We start from the raw sequence: 24,050 nt of genomic DNA on the forward strand, positions 1-24,050 counted from the left end.
ATGTCTATTGATCTTGGTGTTTCAATGGTAGCATCTTTTCACTCTGGAAGTATTGTGCTGATGCAGAGTAAACAAGATAAAACTATTGTCCTGGTTTAGGGCAAATTTGGTAGAGAATCTCCAAAGGAGGGCCCCTCCAGAAAAGCAAACCCACACAGCTCCTCCTCCCAACCGGTTCAGGAAGAATTCCTCGGAGAGAAGTGGAAAGAACCTGTTTATTTAACAGGCACAGCATCCCCCAGCACACAAAATGAACAATACCAGGTGACACCACTCTGAAACAGATGACAAATTCAGAAAGTCTCTCTCGGGGCTGGTCGCTCTGTTCTCAGTCCCTCCGGTGCTGGGGCAGCTGCTGCAGACCACAAGGCGTCAACTCTCGGTGTTCCCAGGTCCCAGTCCAGAGCAGGTTTGAGATGGTCGAAAAAAAGGAGAGGAGAAACAGTCCAGGAACGAATTTGGACTGTTTAGCTAAACTAGCTAATGAGTAGAAGCAAAAGGCAAGCAGAAGCGAAGCAGAAGCAGGAGCGAGAGAGCAAAACAAAAAGCAAAAGCAAAAAAAAAACAAAAGCAGCCCTATGTCCTGCCCATCTCTGTGTCCCTGATAAGAAAAACCCAAACAAAACTTTCACTCTTCAAAGCCAGTCTTAAAGGCACAGAACATAATATCCTGCAGAAACAGAACATATGAATGGGGATACAAGCATCATAACTTCACCCTAGGACAACTGTTAAGATCTATTGCTGGTTTTACAGAAACTGTTCTGAGAATAGAGGTGCTACTTCACAATCCATCACTAGTGTCTTGGCAAACTTCTTAGCTGAAATGCTACTGTGAAAGTATATAGACTTGAGGAAAAATTGAACATCCCACAGATGCCACAGTGTCTTCTTAAGATATAATATTCAGGATGGGAAAAATAAGAGAAGTATCCTTGCTTACTAAGCAGGAATTCCCAGCCTGTCGTTTTCCAGACAGAGAAACAGTAGTGACAGCGACAGAAACAGAGCCAACTCAGGCTCATAGGGCTATATTTTAAAAAATATAGTCACATTGGTGACTCTCACAGAGTTAAGCCTTCAGGAGCAAGTGAGTACTCAGCAATTTTTAAGCAGGTTCAGAGTAGGCAGCAATGTACAGCCATAAAGGCTGACAGTGCATTAGCAGGATGTCTACAGCCGTGTCTGCTAAGGGGAATTAGGGAAGGCTCCTGGGTTGTTTCCCCTTCACAAGTCATGGTGAGACTTTTGCTTTCCTGGGAAGCTGCTTTTGGAGGCCCACACTAACTGTCTGCTCTCTTTGTTTGTGGCAGTGTCTGGAGGTCGCAGCCGCTTGCACCTTATTGACCTGGGCAGCTGCGTGAAAGTGCTCGGCAAGAACCGCGAGGGGAGCTCCGGCCTCTGCCTCTCCTTGCCAGCGCTGGGCAATGTCATCCTCGCCCTTGTCAATGGCAGCAAACACATCCCATACAAGTAAGTGCTGCTCTGGGTTCTGCCTAATGAGAGGATGCTTGAAAGCAGTTTGTCTGTCTGTGCCTGAGGCAGATTTGGGTAAGGAGGAAAACAGTCTGCTGGGGTCAGTGCAGCCCTCTTGAGCCGTGGCAAAAGCTGCCTGAGGTTCAGTGACACCTTATCTGACCTTACACCTGGTAGCTACACACTGTGTTTGACAAATAGGTTTCAAAGGAGGAAGCCTGCTGAAATAGGACCCAGGTGGCTGAAAGATCTTAAGGTTTGAAGTTCAACACATTAGGTTTTTGTTTTCTGTGGCTGTTCAAAGATTTTTTTTTAATCTTTCAAAGCTTGTGAGAGTGTTTTATATTTGTTCCAAGGAGAGGAACATTGCTGCCATTATGCAGCACTGTAGAGAAAATGATCTTGCTGTCCACTGTATGTAATTTGCTTTATTGGAAATGTATGTCACAGCGAGCATGCATGTTTGTCATTAGATTCCTTCTGTCACCTAAGGTTACTTTGAGGGGCTTTTTTGCATGGTTTAAATCTCAGTGTCAGCTTTTCATATGCAAAAAAGAAGTAGGCCCTATTTGCCACAGTAAACCAGTGGCCATTGCTACTGCAGGGAGCTTCTGGGAAATAAGAGGAATTGCTCACCTAGTGGGTATTCCTTGTGCTCATTTCTTGTCATCACTTTTTCTCCCTCTGTGTCCTGTGTGCAGGTCTGAGAGGAAGCTCGGATTAATTTCCCAGCCCAGGGAGTCACACTGCCTTCCTACTGAGAAATTTCTGATTTTGTGGGTGGTATTGCTTTTCTCTAGCCTAGATCCTAGGGAGTAGCAACTAGCATCATGGGAATGGCTTCCAGGAGCGTCTTGTAATCAAACTGCCAATGAATGTCACCATTTGTGAAGGACAGTGTATGACATCAGGAGTTAGGAACAACAGGATGACACGGAGAATGAACCAAGTAATTCACAGAGCAATATTTCAGTCCATGCATTTTACCCTTTTTAACATTTAAAAAGCTGCAAACTTGATTATTTACACAAGTCTATTCAAGATTGCTTCTTTGTTTTTGTCTTCATTTTGGCAAGTAAAAATGAATTGATATTGGTTATAATCTGTTTCTCTTCCAACCTTTAGTTTCAAAAATTATTTGGTAGTCTGGACTTAAAACATGCTTTCTGGAAATATTCCCATTCCTGGGGCTTAATCAAGCTGGAATTCAGTTAATGACTAACCAGATTTCTATGTATAATATTCATTAAATGTTTCGTGGATCATGCACCTTGTCATAGCGTGAAAATACGTTGAATTCTGCACTTCACAGAGTGTAACTCAGGCAATGCTTATCACAAACCTGTCTTTCTTCCTGTTGGATTTTATGGATTGAAGAGAAGGTCACTGGTAGGAATACCAAAGATAATGTTAGTAATGCTTACTAGGCTAGAACTAAACATTCAAGGAATAGTTACCAAATAACAACAAGTGTCTTTCCTGGCAATGACTGACCAGGAGAAGAGCATTACCAAACACTTCTTCTAATTGCTGCGTGTTCAATCTCTTTTTGCTGTGACTCCCAGCTGTTGCACTTCTGATCCTACACAGCCAGAGATGTCAGCATATTTTCTCATGAATGTCTGTACTGCTGAAAGAAGATCAAAGCTCTCTTCAGGCCACAATCCCCTCTTTAGTTCCCTCCTGATAAGAATTCTTCCTATAAGAAGATATTATAGAGTGTAGAGAAGTGGTTGGTCATCTGTAGATCAGAGTCAATGTCCTGTTTGTTACAGGACTTTTAAAATATAACTTGAAAAATATACTGGCATATTTTGGAGCAGACCATTTCTTCCTCTTGCTGGGAAGAATCCAGGAAACAATTTTCCCATATGTGGTCTATTCCTGAGCAATGGAAATAAGAGTTTTGGTGGCTGGATGAACACAGACACCATTAGCTCAGTGATCTAGCAGTACAGCTGTGTTCTGCTCCTCATTGGAGATGAGAGGAAGGAGAATCTGGATGTCCATGCACTGCATTGCAGAAGAGGCTCAGTACCCCACAGAAAGGGATGGTATATGTTCAGTGGCACCTCATGTTTAGAGCAGTGACTAGCCTCTGTAACTGTGGTAATCCCCTTTCTCTAGGGGTTGTTCTCTCTCACTGTTAAGTATAAAATTATGGTTTTGGTAACTGCCTTTTTTGAGTGGGACCAAAGGAAAACAATGGAAGCGTTTTTTTATGTGACAGCTCTGCACATTGTGTGTGGTCTCAGTAAATTTCCATAAAGCAGCAGACAAAATGGAGCATCTTTTCAGTATCTGAGCTATTAAGCAGCAATTAAGTATTTTATGGCAGCCTGTCAGTAGCCACTGCATGGCTTCCTGAGGACTTGGAAACCCGCAATGCATAGTTTTTCTCTGACAGCAAAAATTTGGTTCTCTAAACTTTGAGAGGCTGCAGGCTCTTAAATTCACTTAAGTTTTGTATCCAGCTTTATCTCCACAGGTAGTAGTTGCAGGGAAAATCTTGTTCATATTCATAGCTGGTGTAAGCAGATGCCACTGCATTGCCTTCAGTGGTCTCTGTGTTTGTGCCAGGGATGAATTTGCCTCTCCACCTGCAGTCTCTATGAGAAACACATGCTGTTTTTCAGCACATGTTGCTTTTCTTTAATTTTTACCCACAAGGCTAAGCCTTGGAAACCATTCAGTTGGAATCTTTCTCCCTTGGGAAGAGCCCCCCATACGCTCCCATTTTGGGAATAGTTACAAAGATTTATACTAGCTTTAGCAGGAACTTGTTTTCTGAAGTTGTAAGAAAGCAATGTAGAAATTCTCAGACATCAAACAATATGGTTTGATATAGTTTGGGGGATCTTGTCTTGTATTCAAGTCAAATTTCGCGTGGGTCTGAATTTGGGACAAGAATCCCTACACTGGCAAATATTTGCAGCTAATGAGTGGCCAGACCACGATTTCTGGGAGTTTGTATATTTCATATATGTACTTTTAATCTCTCAGTGTCATTATTATTATCACTATTCCCAGACTTATTTTGAACCTTAGTAAGAACATTGTTCTGATTGTACGATTCTTCCAGCTCAGTGTCATATATAAAAATGAAATTTTTATTTGACTTAAATACATTGTCATTTTATGTCACCAGTTTCTTTTGCTCTTGAGGTATGAAGAAATCCTTCAGAAGATTGGGCAAGAATTATTTTCTCCATGGGAATGTCAAATGTCTTAAAAAAATTTGGAAAGGGGCACTTGGAAGCTCAAGGAAGAGCAAGGGAGTCAGTGACCAAATATGGTTGGGCTCAGATCTGCTACAGAAGGGTTTTGCTAAGATGCAGTAATTGTTAGTGCCATTTTATGTTTTTAAGAGTATTTCAGTTTTATGTCAGTGCTGTATTATCTGCCTCTGATTTCCAAGATGAATGTGTTTTAAACCCTCAAATGAACACCCATTTGCACAAACTCCAGATACTGGTTTATATAGCTCACTATTCAAAAATTACTCCAGTTGCTAGGCAACATGGGTGGTGATAATTCATGGTAATGCTGTTTTGGAAATAATCATTTTTATGCATTTTAATGACTGTGAGAATGTAAGGAAACTGTTTAGAAAAGTGCAAGGCTGTATGAATTTCTCTTCCAGAAATTGTTGCTTGTTTTATTTAATAGGCTTCTCTCTTAATGTGCTATCCCAATGTGCTAGTGTTTCTAGAGGCATCCTGTATTTTCAACTATATGCTTTGCTTATCCAAGGAGGGAGTCTTGTCTGTAAAATAGATGAGTGTGAGTTAAAAGCATGAATTTTATTCTTGGCAGTTCTGGTTTTCTGTCATATGGTTGCATTTCCTACCGTGTCTTAATGCTGGTATTGCTTTATTTGATCCTATGTGTAGAAACTAAAATTATAGTAAGTGACTGGTGCGAGGTTGCACAAGAGGCTTCATGGCAGAGCCACTGTGTTTTAAGATCTAATCTGGTGTTTAAAGCATGGGTTAATCCATTCTTTCTTTCTACATGACCTTTGGAAAATAATTTATTCAGGTATTTATTTCTTTATTCACATTTATAAAACTGAAAAAAATCAAATAGGATTTTTAAAGGGCATCCAGAGTTGTCAAAAAGCACTATATACTTTTCCACTATTGCTAGGACTGTTACCCTATTTTCCCTTTTCTTTAATGACTCACATAAATAGTCCCAATGTCATACAGAATGAGAGAGTTTTTTTGATCAAATGTAGAATTGCTTTTGAGAAAAGAGAAAAAGGAAAGTGTTGGATTATAGTATTGTGGTATACTAGTTTAAAGAATGAGCTGTATATCAAATGTTTTCTTTAAATTGTTAGTTAATTATTGAAAGAAATGAAAATGGGGTTTGGACGGATCCAGTACCTCAGTTTGTCTTCTTAGTTAGATGGGTGTATCTATCTGCAGTTGTTTCATCTTTGTAAAAATCTGTGTGTCAGAAGAACTGAAATGCCAAGTATCTTTTGTTTATATGCAGCGCCTTTGCATTTTTAGCATGAGTTATATTATTTTTCTCAGAAAAGATCTTAGGATTTTCAAGAGGATGTTAGGATTTTCTTGGGCAATAATTATTATTAGTACTGGAGATTTTAGCCTTACTTGTGAGCTTGTACGAAGTCCTAGCTTTGTTGGATTCACACAACCGTGTCTGCTTACTAGGTCTAAGAACTTAATGACACATTTGAACTATATGTCAAATGAGCAATCTATTTAATGGTTACTTCATCAGCATCTGAAACTAGAAATTTTTTTGGCTTTTGTTTTTCATTAAGAAACTTGAATCACTTTTACTTTCCACTGCTTCATCTTCCATATCTTCCATTCCTTAACTTTTGCACCTCCTCAATGAGAATATGGTACAAAGATCACAGCCTCAGAAAAAATATAGGGTGTGCTCTTCAGAATCTTCGATCTTTCTGTGTTAATTTAATATTGAATATACTAGAAGTGGATGAAAAACTGTTTGGCTGTTTTACTTGAGGAACTGTGAGAGCAGAAGAAGGGGGGGAAATGAGGACATGAGAGACAGCTGAAACAGAATCACAGGGCTGGGAAATGATCTAAAATGAATGGGAAAGCTCCAAGAGGCACTGAAATTGTGTGTAGAGGAGACAACAATCCACAGAGAGGAACTGGGAAGCAAACAAGGAAGAAGAAATGAGCCTATTCAAAAAGAGAAATAAGCCTAAGAAATACCCCTGAATGATCTAATTGTAGGAGAGTGTAGTAGACATTTTGTTGAACGTGAAATAGTTCCTAATTAGCTATCAAAAACATGGTCTGCTCAGGAACAAAATAATTTTTCCTTGATGTTTTCAGCCAGGATTATGTGGACTAGAACCTTGGCTAACAGACGCTGAAGCCACTGGAGCAATGCTACCTTTTACCAGTGGAGGACCTGGCCTTAGGCATGTGCCCTTTGTCACTGGGCAGGTGCAATGCTGTTCACTGCAAGAGCAATGAAACTCTGTCAGCATGCATATAGTGAGGCCAGCATGCATACAAGGAGCATCTGGCAATTATGGTCATCTTTGGGGTTTTTCTGTATCTGACAGTTTACTAAGTTAAATTTCTGGCAATTTCCTTCTTTATTCCAGGGAAGTATATAAAATAGGTGGGATTAGGGATGCATAGTTTGTGAATGTAGGAAAACTTCCTGCATTTTGTTAGAATTTAATCAGCAGCTCAAGAAAATGCAGATGATGGGTCTGCATGCTCCAGCAATTGCTGTTGTAGTGTTCACCAACAATGCCCTTTATTGTGGGATAGTTTCTACAGCTGATGGTGCAGATTTGAGCTTTATCTGCACGCATCTTACAGCACTGTGTTTCATCATCAACTTAATGAGAGAGAGTAAAGAGACAAAATCCTCAAAAGAAGAGCTGTGGTGGAGCTGCCGTTCCCCAGCTTTGGGTTTTGGACTCAGTCCTGCCAGTCTGGCAATGTGATAGGAATTGGAGCAGTGGTGTCTGTGAATGTCTGTAATGGGTGTAAGTGGCTATGTTGCATTCACTGAGCTTGAGCTCCTGTTGCACCAGTTTTACAACAGACCTCAGCTGACAGGCTCCATTCTGCACAAGCATTCAAGTGAGAAGAATCAGGCCTCATGAAGTATGTCTTTGAATGCTCTTTGAACCACTCAGCGAATTAGTACTTTATGGGTACTGTAAGCAGCAAATAATGATGAACTGCAAAATGAAATGAGAAGGGAAGTGCTGTGGTTTATACTCAGACTTAACAGCAATTACTAATTGCATTTAAATAGCCATTCCTATGAGCAGCAGATAGCTGCATCACAGAAGGACACTACTTTGGTCCTGGGCCAGCACAGACGTGGCTGGTAATGAACAAGCAATCCAGTAGCGTGCAGTTATTCCTGAAATATAGCTTGAGTGAAACCCAAATAGGCCATTGTGGTAATTTCATACAAAAATTAATCTGTACTTAATTCATTAAAATATCATTTTGAACCTTCAGTCAGAGTATCAAGCAGTTTATTCTCACCTGTTCCACCATTGGTTCAGGCTCAATTGAACATTAATACACTTTCTCTCATGGAAATGTGGTGATAATTCGTTTCATGTATAATTGAACAATTTTTAAATAGTCATATCCTTGGAATAACTACCTCTTGTACAATGCAGCAAATTATCAAAAAGCATGTCATAATTTTTATTGGACTTATTTCACATTTTTTGTTATCTCCACTTTCATGAATAGTTGCATATGGATATGATGTGTTAAATTAAATTTCATTTCCGCATTGATCCTTCTTTGCTTATACAAAACCAGTGTGACTCAGACCAAAAAGACATCCGACTGCAGTAGACCAAAGAAAATAGCTTTTCTATTTATCTGCCAGTATATAGCTGCTTGTTTGGAGTTTTGCATCTCATTGCTAAGAAAAGGTTACAGACTGCAGAGAATTTAAAAGAGAAGCAAGAAGAATTATGAATGGTCTGAAATGAAAGGGTTACTCACCTGGAAGAGCACTGTGACAGAAATAAAGCTTCATAGCTTGTAGGGAAAAGGAGGCCTTTGAGAGAAGAGATGACAACTGCTCTGTAGTGTTTCAAGGATGTGAATACACACAGGGGAAGAGAATTGCATCTGGCGAGACAAAGTGGCAGAATGATTTCTTATTTTAAAGTAATGATGTGGAGGAATATAAACTTTAAAGCATGCTAACAGGGATTCCTATTAGTGGAATAACTACTCAAGAGCTGAAGTGAACACTTAGTCGGTAGAATCATTTAAAAGCAAAATAAACTTGTAACTAACAAATATCCATTAACAGTTACATAATAAACTGTTTAAGATGGGTTAAGGGCTAGGCTTATGCAATTTCAATGCAGAGTTCTGGGTCCAAATCTTTGACAATTTTCGATATTTGTACTTCTTTTTGATAATTTATCTTCATCCTTGATTTTCAAGTGTCTGCAGGTGGAAGGTAGTTATATATATCAACAATTAAATGTGTTCTAGTGTGTCTAACAGAATCAATGCTTAGTGTGTCTAACAGAATGCTTTTAGGAGCCTGAAAACCAATGGTTGGATGATTGTTACACTTTCATGATGTCAAAGAAGTACAGAAAGTCTCAGTTGTGTGTTTCTCAAGACCCTACTCTAGCAGTCCATTCCTGTGCCAGATGATTTAAATGAGTTAACAACTTTTTTCCCTTCATCATTTAGTTACACATTTTTTTAAGGTCTCGTTCTCTTCAAATTGCAAAATCAAGTTCTCCCAGTGCTTGATCCAAAACTCTATGTAAATCAATGGAAATCTTTTTATTGGGATTTGGCTTAAACCCACAGATTAGAAAACATGCTTATATTTAATTAGATGAGATAATCCTCAAATCCTTGCTAAGGGATATTTCATGTTCTGTATTTGATGATTAGCAGCTTATTTGTTGAAAGAGGCAGTAGGTGGTTAAGTGTTACCTAATGTTGAGTTTATTTGGAATTGCAAGGGACATAATTGATGGAATTGGTGAAGGTGAAAACTGCAAAAGTTCAATCATCTATTCATTGGTTGCAAATGGGTCTGTGACCATGAATTTGAAGCTCGAGAAGTTTATGCACAAACTTGCCACACAAATGGGGATTTGAGACTACTGAAGTGGCACAAGCAGGACTACTTTTTTCCTCTTCAGTGTATATAAATAGTATTTGTGACTTTAACTTAAGAATAGACATAACCTTTGCTTACATTTTCTGGGCAAGTAGTTGAAGATTTTTTCTTCAAATTCCTTCTTTTCATGGACTCTGTTTAGACATCACCCTCTCAAAGGAGTGACAGGCCCTAGAAGCTTCTAAGACAATTGTGGGGTTGTAAGTGGAGGGTACTTCAGCCAGTCTGCCTTATTGCTTCAACAGTATTTGAATGACATTACAGCTGCAGGATGTTTTTTTACTGAAGTTTTTGTTTTCATAACACATTTGAGAGTAAAGCAATGGAGATAATCCTCTTGTGCTCTTAGGATACAAGATTCTGCTGGATGATCAAAGTTTTTGGCTGGTGGTTGCCTCCAGGTCTATACACAATGAACAGATGTGGGTTTTTGAAAATATGCATTGAATTTTTTGATTTAAGCAGGCTGGTTAGTACTATCTTCTGAAATATAAAAATTACTATCTTGTGCTGCAGGGTGAACTTGTTAGATTATTTGAGTTTTTAAAATATTTTTTTTTGTAAGCGCCATCCAGGTGATATGGTTTCTAGCAATATCTGACAAGACTCAGTAAAATTAATATCAGACAGCAGATTTAACTGTTTTATCTGCATTGTCTTTTAGCTTTGTTTTGCATTATCATCCCATCAGAAAAAACTGTCCTACCTGCTGCATTTAAAATTACTACAATTTAAACTTATTTTCCAATTAGTTATTTTTGAGAGATGGTGGAATTTACCAAATTGTTCTCTTCCCATTCCCTCATGCTCTTGGTCAGAAACAAAACCTCAATCTCCTTGAAAATCAATGAAAAAAATGTATGTCCACACTGTCAGAAATATCAGCCCTTGTGGCTCCCTTTGGTGCAGGAGGTTCCAGAGAGCAGCAGTGGTGGCTGTTTTGGGTGCTATTACAAACATGGCTCAGCTCAGACACAGCAGAGAATGAAGCGGGGGGGGGCCTTACAAGGTTAACGCTGTCAAAGGCACCTCATCATCTCTGTGCAGGTGGGGCCTGAATCTCCTTGTAGCAGTCTTTTAAGGATTGAACACAATTTTCATGTCTGCCTCCAGCTATAAATAGAGTAGCAGAATCTTTTGTGCTCCTAGACTGTGCTCCTTCTCCCTTGCCAACAACAGTTTTCACAGGCTCTGAGTGAAGTGTTTTTAAGTTACCTGCCTGTGCAGGAGGATGGGAATTAGATGCAGTATCCATATCTGCTACACAGCTGGCATGTCAGCATAACAAACAAAAATGTTTTCGAAGGTATGGTGTTGGAGAAATAACTGCACTTTTTCAGAGAGAGGGTGTTCTAGGACCTCTGTGTTCTCAGTCAGATCATGCCAACATGCACCTCTTGAATCCTGGACATCTCTCTCACATGTGGACATTACTGGTGTGATGGAGGACAGTTCTCACGTCACAGGCAACTGAGAGCAGCTGCTGTGGTTGTAGTAGCTTGCATTGATGTATAAACTGTGGGGGAGAGGAGGGGATGATGGGGGATCAGACCTGAATAAGACTTGTCTCTGAAAATACATATGAAAGAGAACCTGATGGCACCCTAAAACACTCCTCTGGTGATATTTGTGAAATATTCCTCTTTTTTCAGCTAATGTTGAGGCTGCTTACTGTGGAGTGGGTTTTACAGAAAAAGTGAGGATGTGCTTTAGTAACTTTTAGAGTCTTTGCATCACAGAGAATACAAAATAAGGCTGTTAAGCTGGTAAAAGGTTTTCTGTTGTCATGTTAGCTGACTGCTGCCATTTTGGATGGCTATGTGCTGTGCAATGGCATTATAATTGGTTTTGTGCTACTTGTGATTGCAGTGTGTTGGAGCTGAAACCAGGACACATTCCTTTGTGACCTCCTTTGCCTGGAATCATTTATGTGTGTGTCAGATGTAAAAATCAAGTGTTTTACACAAGTGGTAAAGTCCTGTGTGTCCATGTGCAGGTGCCATGTCTGTTCTCCCCACACCCATCTCAGTGCAGGGAGCCTCATGGCCATAAGGGTGTTGTTTGCAGGAAGCCTCTGGCTGCTGTGATTCGGAATGTTCATCCTCCCAGGGACTGTCACCTTCCCAGCAGGGCCAGGCATAGTCCAGGCAGGGACATAATGCTTCTGAGGCACTGTAGCAGAAATCACCTGGTCTCTGATGGTATCACAGCTACGTATGTTGGTGTACTCTGAAAATTGGAATGGCTTGTTCATCCTCCCAATTCATAATTCCTCTGAAAATGCTTTTATATCACACTCATGCAAAAGGTAGTATAAGAAAGAATTAATTCCATTGGACAGGTTCCATCCATCAACATTGCTTCTCTCTGGAGCAATACCTGATTCTTTTAAGGAATCTGAGCATCACACTAATAGCATCACACTAAGGAATCTGAGCATCACGCTAAACACTTCTGATACCTAATAATTGGGAAAACTGCTGTTCCTAAGCATATTCCTCCCATGGAAGACCAGAGAACAATAGTTAACTGAAGAGAGTAAAAAAAATCCACCAGATCTTTTCAACAGGCAACTTTTAGAAGTGGGATATGAATAAAGAATGTTGCAGGCTGTGTATGAAATTATACTAAGCTAATATTCAACTCTAACAGTAATAGTGTGGGTATGTGAGAGTCATTTTGGCCAGCAATTACTTATCTATTTTATGCATTAAACAGCTGTGTTATGTCTCTATTGGAACTAAACTTAAATTCAGAACAAACATAACTTCCTTAATAATTTTGTGTTCATATTCATATGGATATGTGTTACCAGTGTATTGTTTCACCTTAATTCATATCTCAGAAATAAAAAATACCAAATGTTTTAGATATCTAATCTGTAATGCATATTAGCTAATGAATTCTGTAGTCTCTGTGTACTATCCATTAATTATGCCACTAACTGAGGCTTAATATAAGCTCATTTTCAAGACTCCATAATTTGAAAGTACTTCTTCATTTTGCCAGGAGCCAACTAAAAAATGTTACCAATGATTATGGTTATAAATACAAAGAGACTTATCTAAAAAAGAGTTAAGTATTCTATGATGACATTGTAAGTTATATGCTGCTCATATTATCGTTCACTGCATTTTGCAATGCTTGAATGTGTGAGTAAATTCTCCTTGGTTAACCTCATAGTATGCAATAGGTCTATCTGTACAGTGCTTTTTCCTTCTGGCTCCTTTATTATACTGAAGGAACATCTCCCAACCCTGTGGTCTGATTATGCTCTTATTGAAACATTTCTGGCACTTAAATTTGAAAACCTTTGCATATTTATGTACAAAATATTCTTTTGGGAGATTTAAAAATCTGGGCAGAGTGGCAGATCTTCACTCCTCTTGCTGTGCAGGTTCCAAGAAGGGCAGTCATAAGGGATTTTTGCTCCTTCCTCAACAGGAAGAAAAAAAATCTCTACTGCCATATTTAGGAAAAACAGTCCAGTTTTTGGCATATTAAAAACTTATTGTCTTGAGGTCAGGGCTGGATGAGTGTTGAGAACATGTTCAGCACAATGTTCTCTGCCGTTATCCAAGTTTTGAATTGCACAAGTACAGACCAGCAATGGATATGTTTGAGTGGTTGTTTTAGAGACATAATTTGGGGGTTTTTAGGCATTAATGTGTGATTATGTCTATTTTTGATTCATTCAGCATTGGAACCAGTGAACGTAATAAACAATATTGGTATTGCTGGGTGAATATCACAGTCTTCAGAATAGAAACTCCATCCCAGTGAGACTACAGGAAATGAGATAGCCCCTAAATGTGATCATGTTCTGCTTTTCAATTATTTCTGTCATTGCTCTCAATTTTTTTTAGTATTAGTTATTAAATATAGGACTTTTATATCCCATGATGCCCTTAATTTACACAAGTCACCAGAGTATGGATCAGACACCTTTTCATACCTGATTCTACTTATGTCTTTCCATCTATAATGTTTTCTGCTCATTAGGAAGTGGTAGCATTATGAAACATAGTATTCTTTTCCTTCTGCATCTCCAGTGTATCTCAGACATAACTTTGATTTATCACAGAGTTCTGGCAGATAACTGTGAAGCAGTCACTATTGCAGTATCTTTAGTTTCTCAAATACTTTCATGATCTCAAGCAGGTGGGGGAGAGGGAGGCAGGAATAATTGTAAGCTACATTTCTGATTCTGGGACATTCCAGGGGCCCAGCCCCCCATGTTAAAACTTTTGGAGGCTTAAGTGGCAGCAGGCCTGCCTGACATCTCCACAAGGCACAGTACACAATGCTGTGACCCTGTCTCTGACAGGTGCCTTCTCCTAGCAGCAGTCACATCCTTGGCAAGCCCCTGTTGCAGGAGAGCCACAGGAAATAGTGTCCTGATGGCTGTCTCAGTGACTGTGCTCTTAAACCTTCTCTCATACTATATATGATATTGTGGGGGAGGTCAAGATGTGTGAAGCTTTCACCCTTTCCTGGTTTCCTTTGTATTTGCCAGGTCTGGAATGGAATGATATGTTCTGCTGTCCTAATTGATTAAACGACATCTATCATAACATAAAGAGATCAAACAGAATTATTTTTTCTCCCGTGTTACCATTTAGAGCTCTCAATTCTTTGCGGATCATTAGCATATAATTTTCAGATGAGCTGGCCAGTAGGTCCCTAAATAAAAATTAGTAGGAAAGATTAGCTAGGAAAGCTAGACTGGTAATGAGCTGTTGCACTATAGTAATGTGATAGGTTTATAGTTCATATCTAGCCCTAATCAGTGCTAAGTGCAAGTTGTCACCATTTGATAGCTAATTGGTGTTTCTTGGAATTACAGTGCAACAAAATCATTGAAATGAAAATAAAGCTTTTCTTTAGCTACGACAAGTTAAGGGTTAATTATAAATGCTTGGGTCAAATACACCTCTTGGCTACAGGATATGCAAATCATCTGCACTGGGGGAAGGTTCATGGGCTGTCAAAACTTCTCTGGTCCCTTTTGGGTAATTATTATTTTTTTAAAATTGGTACAGTAGTGGCTTTGAAAACAGAAAAAGCCATTTAAGCCCTTTGCTACATATTTAATGTGTCATACAACACACAAAAAACCCCTTAAACCTGAACTACTGAAGAATATTAACAATACAATGACAACTTGAACTCTCATAGCAGTCCTTTTCTTAATGATTTTGTTTACTCTGTGTTCATTTTAGAACTGCTGTCCTCCCACAGAATTAATTGGATATAAAGTCATAACATGGATCTGAAAAATTATGAGGCAGGAAAAATCTAAACCACTTGACAGGCAACACTTAAAAGCCTGGCTAACTTGACTTGTGTGCGCTGAGATTTTTTTTTCATTGCACAGCTATAAATAGGTGGCTCTAATCACTCTCATAGTGCTAATACGGGAAATGTCCCGTCTGTCCTCAGGAGCTGGTGCTGGGAATGACTGCTATGCACAATGTTGTACTTCCAAATTGTAAACCCAGACAAACTCTGAGAGCAAAACTTTCTCTGACATGGGTGCTGTGAGAGAATTTTAGCTATCTCTTGAGAGGCTAAAGCGTACATGGTCAGACAATCTCATTGCTAGTCATCCAAATGCCTTTTTTAACTGGCTGTTGAATTGACCATTTCCAATCAGATTTAATGCAGGCGCAGGCCTTTAGATGTGAGGTCTGAGCAAGACTCTTGAGACTGAGATAGGGGTGGGGCAGAAGCAGGCTGGGCCATGAAGCTGTGATGACCCTGCTCTGTTGCATGCTGGTTTGCCAGCCAGCTGAGCCAAATGCCAGCCAGCACCCACGAACCAGCAAGGAGAGAGGACAGAGCTGCAACTGAAGGTGAGTTAGGTGGGATGTGGCAAGGTGGGGTTGAGGGCACAGCCAAAGTACGCAAAATGGAGTAACACAGGACACAAACTCTGGAAGTCAGCCTTCATTTCTTCCTCTGTTCATAGAACAACTTGTTCATTTATCCAGATCCTCAACATTTGAAATGCAATTACATGAATGTATTTTCCTACTGAGTAAAACTCATATAGTCAGCAGACAAACTTCTCTGTAAATGATTTGCTCTTCAGTGTGTGGAGGAGGAGGGGGAAAAGTAGAGCAAAGAGAGGATTTCAAATGAATTCCCTGCTAAATCATCTGAATTAAATGATTAAATTTTGTTAGAGCAATAGCTGCAAAAGTTAATACTGAGATGTTAAGAATGTCTTGCTCCAACAATAATTTGGTATTATCACTCAGACGTGAGAGGAGCAAAAGAGGAAACCCTGAGTTGAAACTCACTTTAAAGTAAATCCAGACAACAAATATTGCCTTCTCAGATGGTGAACCTTGAAATATCTTGACTGTTCCCAAGAGCAGGAAATCTGGAACAGATGTCCATGCATTTAAATTCAACCCCCCTTTCAAGATGGGGATACACTGGATAGAACCTTCTGGATACAGCCCTTGCCCTCTGTTCTATGCAGATGTGGTACCTCATGCTGGGTGAAAGAAATTTAATCTGTCGAGATCTGAGTAAATGCCTGGATTGGTGTCCCCTGAGAATTTACTAGTTAAGCTGAAGAAGACAAGGAGCAGTAAGATGCATCAAGTAGTGAAGACTGCAGAGACAACAGTAGCCAGCATGGAAGTGGGAGCTATCAAACTGGAGGGAAGGCTACTAGGGAAGTTCTTCAGGGACCAGTTTTGGGAGAGGTTTTATTTGGTGTTATCATCAGCAGCCTTGGCACAGCAGAGCAGGAGCTAATCATAGTGACTGCTTACACAAAGCTGAGAGCCATCATCTGTACAAAGGCGGATCAGAACCTCAGATGGGAGCAGCTGTGGGACCTCAGGGGCTGCAGTAATACAAATGGCACTGATGCCAGGGATTGCCCTGATGGACTGCTGATAATTTCTAATGCAATCTGGGAGCTCATCAGCTAGAAAGGGGATGGGGTGTGTGCTGATTTAGGCATGTTGGCTGATGGTCACAGGTGTCCACAGCTCAATTAACAATGACAAGGTAATGAAATCTGAGGAGATATTAGCAATGACAGTAGAAAAATAGTGATAGTTATGCAAGGGGCTAGCAGTTCCTCTCCTGGGTGCAGTGCTGGTCTCCCATATAGATGAAGGATGAATTGAGACTGAAGCAAGTACAAGAAAGTCTGGCAAGGGGAGTTTTTCACATGAGAGAAAATGAAATTAATTTGTCTTGCATTCCCAAATAGAGTAAAAGGATAGAGAGCATGTGTCTGTACATGTGGCCAGGAGCATTCCCATCCCTGGGGAGGGAGAGCAATGGAAACCATATAGAAAAGTAGTTGGCATGCCACTACTAAATGGAAATGCGTGGGGGCAGTGTTAGAAAGCCATAATGTTTTTAAGGCTGGATTTTCTAAATGCTTAAGGAGGATTATATTGTTCTCTCTACTGGGTAGGGGCAGGAGCTAATAATTCAGTCTCTTCTCACCCCACGCATCACCTGTGCTTTGATGCTGTTCCATGGGGCTTAGGCTCACAGGACCAAGCAATGCATTTCTTTTCTCCTTCTCCCTCTATGGCAGTTGTCCATGTGCTGTCTTTACCAGAATGACTGTCTTTCCTCTTGGCCTCTCTGTGTCTCCAGATGTATTGGCCAGGGTTGGGTTGATTGAATGCTGAGGAACTCTTTGCTGTGTCCTTGGGAGGTCACAGCAGGCATGCAGAGGGGATGCAGGAAGGAGGCTGCAGAGTCGGGCTGTGAACCTTTAGAAGCCAATTCTAAGAACATAAGAATGGCTGTACTGATTCAGGCCACATGTCCTTGTAGCATCCTGTCTGGCTAAATTCAACGGCAGATGCCAAGGATGGAGTGTAAGGCTAAAATAAGTACTTTGCCAAAAAGTACTCAAGCCTCAACTATTTTCAGCTGTGGGAATTCCTCAGTATCAGCAGCGGCTTTGTAAACAGAAGTGGGACCTTCCAGGCACATTGTAAATGATTCCAGTCTGAGGCTTTTTAAAGAAAGTTAAAGTTTGAAAGGATCTTTCTATGAAAAACTGGTTCAGTTTACCTCTGAAATTTTGTTTTAGTGCTTCTTGGATTTTGAACAGCTAACTTTGAGATCTTTTTTTTGTTATTTAAAACTGAATGCATACAAACTTCAGTATCGTGTATTGCTTTCTGCCACTCACAACTTCGTTCTGGCTATCAGCCTTGTGGAGAGGCAGCTGTTAAAATGGAAATATTCAAATTTATAGTTGTTTTTCTGAGCCAAATAGATATAATGGGCTCTAAAGCATGTCCTGGTCACCTCAGGTAAAACGACAAGCAATTGTAGTAACATTTGTTACTACAAATGTGACAATTTCTAACCATCAAGTTTAAAAGAGTTCCTTTCCTTTACTGTGGCAGGCTATAAGAAGATCTTGAAGTGTCAGATATACAAGAGCCTATTGAGAATCTTGTCTAATCAATGTTACTATAGTGGGCAAAATAAATAGAAGAATACATTTAAAGGGGGAGTGAAACTTCAGATAACATGAAAAATGCATGTGCATAATTTAAACTTTTAAATTGCTGCATGGATGAAGATAAATGTATTAAAGCAGCCTATCTCCAGTTGGTTTAAATAGCAAATATATACATTAAAAATATTTATATACCAATTTTGCTACTTTTACTTACAGCACATAGAACTTGCATAGCCTGAGTCCCTCAGGTTTTATTTAGGCTCCTCTGTGAATGAAGTATGATGGAGTGTGAGAGATATAAAAGAATCAAACATTTAGTTTCCTTCTGCCTATGTTTATAGATGACAGAATTCCCACTGCCTTGCACCAGCTGCTAGATTTGGTCCCGTGCTGCCAAAACTGTCATCATAAACCTGCCTGTGGTTCCACAGTTTAATTTCAATGCCATGTATTTGACGTCAGAAGGGACTGGTTTTGTCTTTGTCTCATGTATCCTGTCACTAAATCTATAAAAACCCAGTTCAGATGCTGATGAAGCTTATGGGGGCTTTTCTGGAGATTTCAGTGACAGCTGGGTTTGGACCACAGTGCCAGTGGAGTTCAGTTAATAAAATCCTAATTTTTGGGGCTGGTTTGTGGACTTAACCAAAACACAGGAACAGGCAGGAAATGTTCATCTATGATCTTTATTTGCCATGCAAGTCACCATCATCACTGCTATTGCTCAGCCTGTCTCATTACATCTCTCAATCAGCCAATTGTGTGAGTAGCTCAGCCCATCTGTGGAAGAAAGTTTTGGCTGCCTGATAGCCATTCACTTTTATGTGAAAGGAGTTCTTGGTGTCTCTCCACTTCCTCACAAGGTCACCCCAGCAGTATTGACTGATGGCAGTACAAATATAGAGGCCAAGGATTTGCAGGCCAGAGAATGCTCTGTTCATTAGATTCTGCAAGCATCATTGCACGTGTCTAAGAAACTTATTTTGGCCCTTGAGTAGTAAAGTAAATTGCGACCTTGAAGTGCAATTGGCTTTCAGTCCTAGATTTTTAAAGAAATAGGTGTAATGGACAAAGTCACCTTTCTTACTCTTCTGTAAAGCAAATGGACGTATAAAGTTAGATAGCTAAGTGCATACTTACCTCACTTATCCTGATTTTTAGAAAGAGAGTTATGCATGTTTAGGATCTTTGCATAGTCCCTGTACATGCCAATACATTATTCCTAAATGGAAGTCATGGGTTTTTAATTTGTACATAGTTTGGAGCTGAACAACTGAGGCCAGTGTGTGTCTGCTGGAAATGGGAGATGACACAAATAATTCCTCCTTTTCAGAACTTGCTTCACCTTCTTAATTCCCATCCTAGTTAGCAGATTGCTTGGCTGCTGTAAAGTTCATCTTCCTTGACAATGGACAGGGATTGCTTCCTTTACCAGGTTTTAGCAGTTTCATGCATCTCTGTGAAGCAATTTGGAGCCGTGTGTGAAAAGGAAATTTAAAAGGTATTACACTGATTACCAGAAAAGGAAGCATGGCTGGGGGCTTCTGACTGTATATTTTGCTTTAATGCGGATGGTTTCATATTTTCACTGCTTTACTTTGGGTTTTGGCAGTTTTTAATCAGGACCCAGTATCATGTAAGTGCTTTTTTTGCTGATTTAAATGAACAGTATTTTGAGCACCAGCATCAAGAACATAATGTTTCTAACAACTTGTCTCTCAGTCTGGCATCCAAAAAGGTGTAAATACTGGCCAAAAATATTCCTGTGTTTGGGTATTTCTCTCATCTATGTGCTTTCTCTGGTGTGTTCAAGAATGGAATTGGAAGCATTTGTCTCATTCTGTGGGAGCACAAATAAGATTTCTCTCCATCCACCCAGCTGCTAATCCTTCCAGCATTTACAGAGACTTACTGTCTTCAAACTTTGCATATTATTTTCTCAAACCTTCTTTGAATTTGCCAAAAGCCTAGAAGTTTATTGCTGAAGGTGATAAGGCAGCCTTGTGTGCAGGTGTAGAGGCAGTATGAACTCTTGAGCCTAACTTTCTTTGGGGAATACATCTAATGAGGGGTGTAGATGAATTGTTTCATTTCCATATCATTAATGACAACCAAAGTCTGCCTTTTTTTTTCCCTTTCCACACGAGAGTATGTGCACTTTCACTGCCCTCTGTAATAATGCTGTGGCCTGAAGGCTCTAGGAGGTTGACATAGAAAATGTTACTTATCAGAATGTGAAGCGTTTTGTGGAGTGACCTTCCCAATTTCCTGGAGATGTTATCTATTTACACAAGGAGCAGTGCCAAGTGGAGTGGTTTCTAAAACCGAACAGCAGTCAATTTATTTTCAGGTACCACTCCATTTGGGATTGCAATTAGAATAACTAGAGTTGCTCTCCAGCACAGGAAACTGGGAAGGTCATGCTGCCAAATTGTTGGCATCTTGATGAAGGAGTGTAAACTACTGCTGTCGCTTCTGCAGATCAAATGAGCCTAAGCAGAATGAAGTAATTATGAAATCCTCCCAAAAGATCATGAATATTCATGTATCAATTACAAACATTTGAAGTTAATTTTCGTTTGAGGAAATAACCCTAGTATTCCCCCTGGGTCCATCTGATGGCCCGCACCCCTTGCAGCGAGGGGCAGGGTGCGCAGGATGCGGCCGCTCCGCCTGGGCAGCGCGGAGCGCTCCGAGCGGCAGCCAGCTGTGCCCTTGCTGTCCCCTCGCTGTCCCCGCTCCCAATTGCCACCTGGTATGGCCGAAATGGTCCCGAGCTGCCTGGCGTGAGGGTGAGGCAGGAGTCAGGCTGCTTGTTAGCGCCAGAGGGGAGCTTTGCGGCCTCTGCCCTGCCCTCCCTGCCGCGGCTGCCGCCGGCAGCGGCTCCTCAGCGTGTGTGACCCGGCCGTGGGACTGGCAGCAGCTCGGCTCCGGGAGCTGAGGCCTCCTGAGGGACAAGCCCTTTGCTTGGCCTCTTGGGCGCAGAGTGGAGAGCCTTGCTTCAGCCTGCCCGCTGCCTGGCCCTCGGGAGGCGGCGGGAGCTGGGGCAGCAGCGCTGGAAGGAAGGATGCTGAACAAAGGAGTGTGCCCATGCTGATGCAGGGCTGGTGGAAATGCCCTCACTGGGTGTCTGCTCTGCTCCTGCTCATATCAGCCACCCAGAGGGGCTGGTGTGAAGGTTCTTTCCAGAATGTGTCCTCAGCAGATCGTCAGGGAATGTTTCTGCACGTTTTTTCTTGCTATTTGTTTCCCCCATGACTGCCCTAGAGGCACAGGCGCTGTTCAGCTGCATTCCAGCCTTCCCTTCCCGGCACTCCTGCTGCACTGTCAGGGCACAGGCAGCCCGGAGCAGAGGCAGGCAGGCTCCTAAGCTGCTCCAGTTGCTATTCCATAGCAGCTATGTTGTCTTCTCATATAAAGCAACTAAACCATACAGATAAGCAGAGCCAAACTTGTGGTTGCCATAATACTTCCAAGTAAGGGAGCCAAGGAAGGAGGGACATGGGGAGAGAAATGACATTTTCCTTCCCTTTATTAGCATAGCTTGGTAGAAGTTAGCCTAGCCAAGTGCAGAGTCCCTAAATTATTTAAATCTGGGTCATTATTGGTTTTAACTGCAGGATTTTTTTTCTCCTGTAAATCACAGTCTACATATTGAGCATGTTTCCTTAACAAGTGGCACTGCTGATTTTGGGGAATCTGGCTTTAGCTCTAACATAGAGTTGCTGAGCCTAATTAGCTCCCTGGATTCATTGAGTTTCTGTTTTTCAGCTAGAATTTTTGAGGAGCTGGCACTGTAATGAAACAGACCACTAGGATCCTTTTCGTTTTGCTTCTCTCTGAGCTTTGTTTGGATGTTTTTAATGGCTACTTGTGAACGGTGTTTGTTTCTGTGCTGAGATTCAAAGTACAGAGGGGAGAGGGATCATTTTTTCCATTTTTGGTGTAGTCTTCTTTCTGAAATAATAACTGGCCCTCAGCAGAACTGTGCTCCTTACCACCTTCTCTCTCCCACCCCATAACTTCCACTTACTGTGACTTTAAGCTACATCTGGATCTCTGAGCTCTCATTGGAGTAACACACTGAACTGTAAGGATATATGTGTTCTGTTTGGTATTGCCAAAGTGCAAAGTACACCTGAACCAAACTACATAAAATTCACAGGGCTGGGGAAAAGACTGAGAGGAACTTCTTTCTCTTGTTGGTTGAATTATTTGAATGAAACTTGTGTGATTTATGCTCCACTGCTGGCACAAGGCAGAAATGAGAAGATGGAGAAAATGTCTTTGTGTGTCTTCAGAGCTAGCCTGGTGGTGCCCAGCTTAGAGCTGGGCTGGCACTGTCAGAAACCATGCACTCTTTAATAGGTAAAGGTAAAAGTGGAGTTGTGTGACAGCGACAGCTTTATTGGGAGACAGTTCTATTGTGAGATCAGTCAGCAAGACCTTAAAAAAGTGAGGAACTTTTTTGTCATTCATGAATAACATACAATACCTTGCCACTTTCGTGGACTGTTAAAGCTTCATCAGCTTTGGAGCAACTTTTATACAGAAGTTACAGCTCTTGAATTGAGCCCCTTTTATGGTGAGAGGGGTAGTTCCCTGACTCGTGGGAGAAGAAGCCAACTCCCATCTTGCTAGAATCTCCTTTCAGGTGGTTGTAGAGAACAGTGAGATCTCCCTCAGCCTCCTTTTCCCCAGACTGAACAACCCCAGCTGCCACAGCCACTCCTCATGAGATTTGTGCTCCAGACCCTTCCCCAGCTCCATTGCCCTTCTCTGGACATGTTCAAGCACCTCAATGTCTTTCTTGCAGTGAGGAGCCCAAAACTGTCCTCATTTGAGGTGCAGTCTCACTGATGGGTTTCTGTCCTTCTGTCTGTCACCGATTTGCTTTACTGCCTTCGGTTAAAAAAAAAAAAATTAAAAAAAAAGCTCTTTTGTGCATCTGCCACATGCTCATGGGTTGTCACAGGCACAAGGATTATGAAATTTTCTTTAAAGACAACAATTGTAGGGGAATCCCCCTACATTTTATAGGAATTTTGTACAACTTAAGATGAGTCCCTTACTCAGCTGCAGCAACACTTTTCTCCTGCTCTTGACCTCTCGACTGCTGTAGTGTCACATCCCTTCCAGATGTGTCAGTTTCCTGGTACTGAACCTGAGCACAGTGTCCCCTCAGCATAGTCCTTTCAGCTCCCCCTTCCTCTCTGCTGTGAGCACAGGGTTCTGGGTTGTGCTAGTGCACCTCATACAAGATAACTAACTGCAGTGGCAGTGGAAATTTCCACTATGCTTCATTTTCCCTTTAAGGCTAGTCAGTTTCCACCTGGAGCAAGTTCATTGTCTCCCCAATGCCTCATTTCACCAGGTGAAGAATTCCCCAGGTTAAAGGTCTGACACTTACCCATCTTTCTTCAACTGCCTCGTTTTGTTCTGCTAACAAAGCCAGGCTTACATGGCTGAACCTCCAAGGGCTTTATCTCCCCACCTGGACTCATTTTGCCTGTGCCTACACACATTGCTCCCATTTCCTCTCTCTCTCTATCAAAATTATTAACAGAAAGGAAAGACACAACTAAGCAAACTATTCTGGTTCATAGTGAACTCAGATGTTACACACCTGTAACATCCACTGTTGGGCTTGTGCTTTTTGAGCTATAAACTGTCCTTTGCAGAGATTATTCCCATGTAGTAAGAGCCAAAACCCAATATAGTCTTTATGTGGCTCCTTTGTAATGTAAACATTTATTGTTGTGAATAAAGCAGTGCATCAGCTCAAAGGAGCAGAGTTAAGACATTATGATCAAAAATGACTGTCATAGTTAGTGAGATTTTTTTCCTTTGACATACCTCTATAAATAATTAGATTACAAGACACCTGAGGGCATACATCATCTGATGCTGTAACCATAACACCTGGAGGCAGTCGACAACTTTCTCCTTTTGG

General features: G+C 40.9%; 1 protein-coding gene across 1 annotated transcript in view; it reads left to right on the forward strand.

Moving 5' to 3' along the window:
* The window catches only part of KIF26B (kinesin family member 26B), a 279,374-nt gene that overhangs the window by 222,838 nt on the left and 32,486 nt on the right, over positions 1 to 24,050 (forward strand). The window contains exon 10 of the mRNA XM_030944701.1: positions 1,314 to 1,473. Coding sequence (XP_030800561.1) covers positions 1,314 to 1,473 — 160 coding nt within the window. The remainder of the gene's footprint in view (positions 1 to 1,313; positions 1,474 to 24,050) is intronic.

This window comes from Camarhynchus parvulus, chromosome 3, assembly GCF_901933205.1.
Source record: "Camarhynchus parvulus chromosome 3, STF_HiC, whole genome shotgun sequence".
Taxonomy (NCBI): Eukaryota; Metazoa; Chordata; class Aves; order Passeriformes; family Thraupidae; genus Camarhynchus; species Camarhynchus parvulus.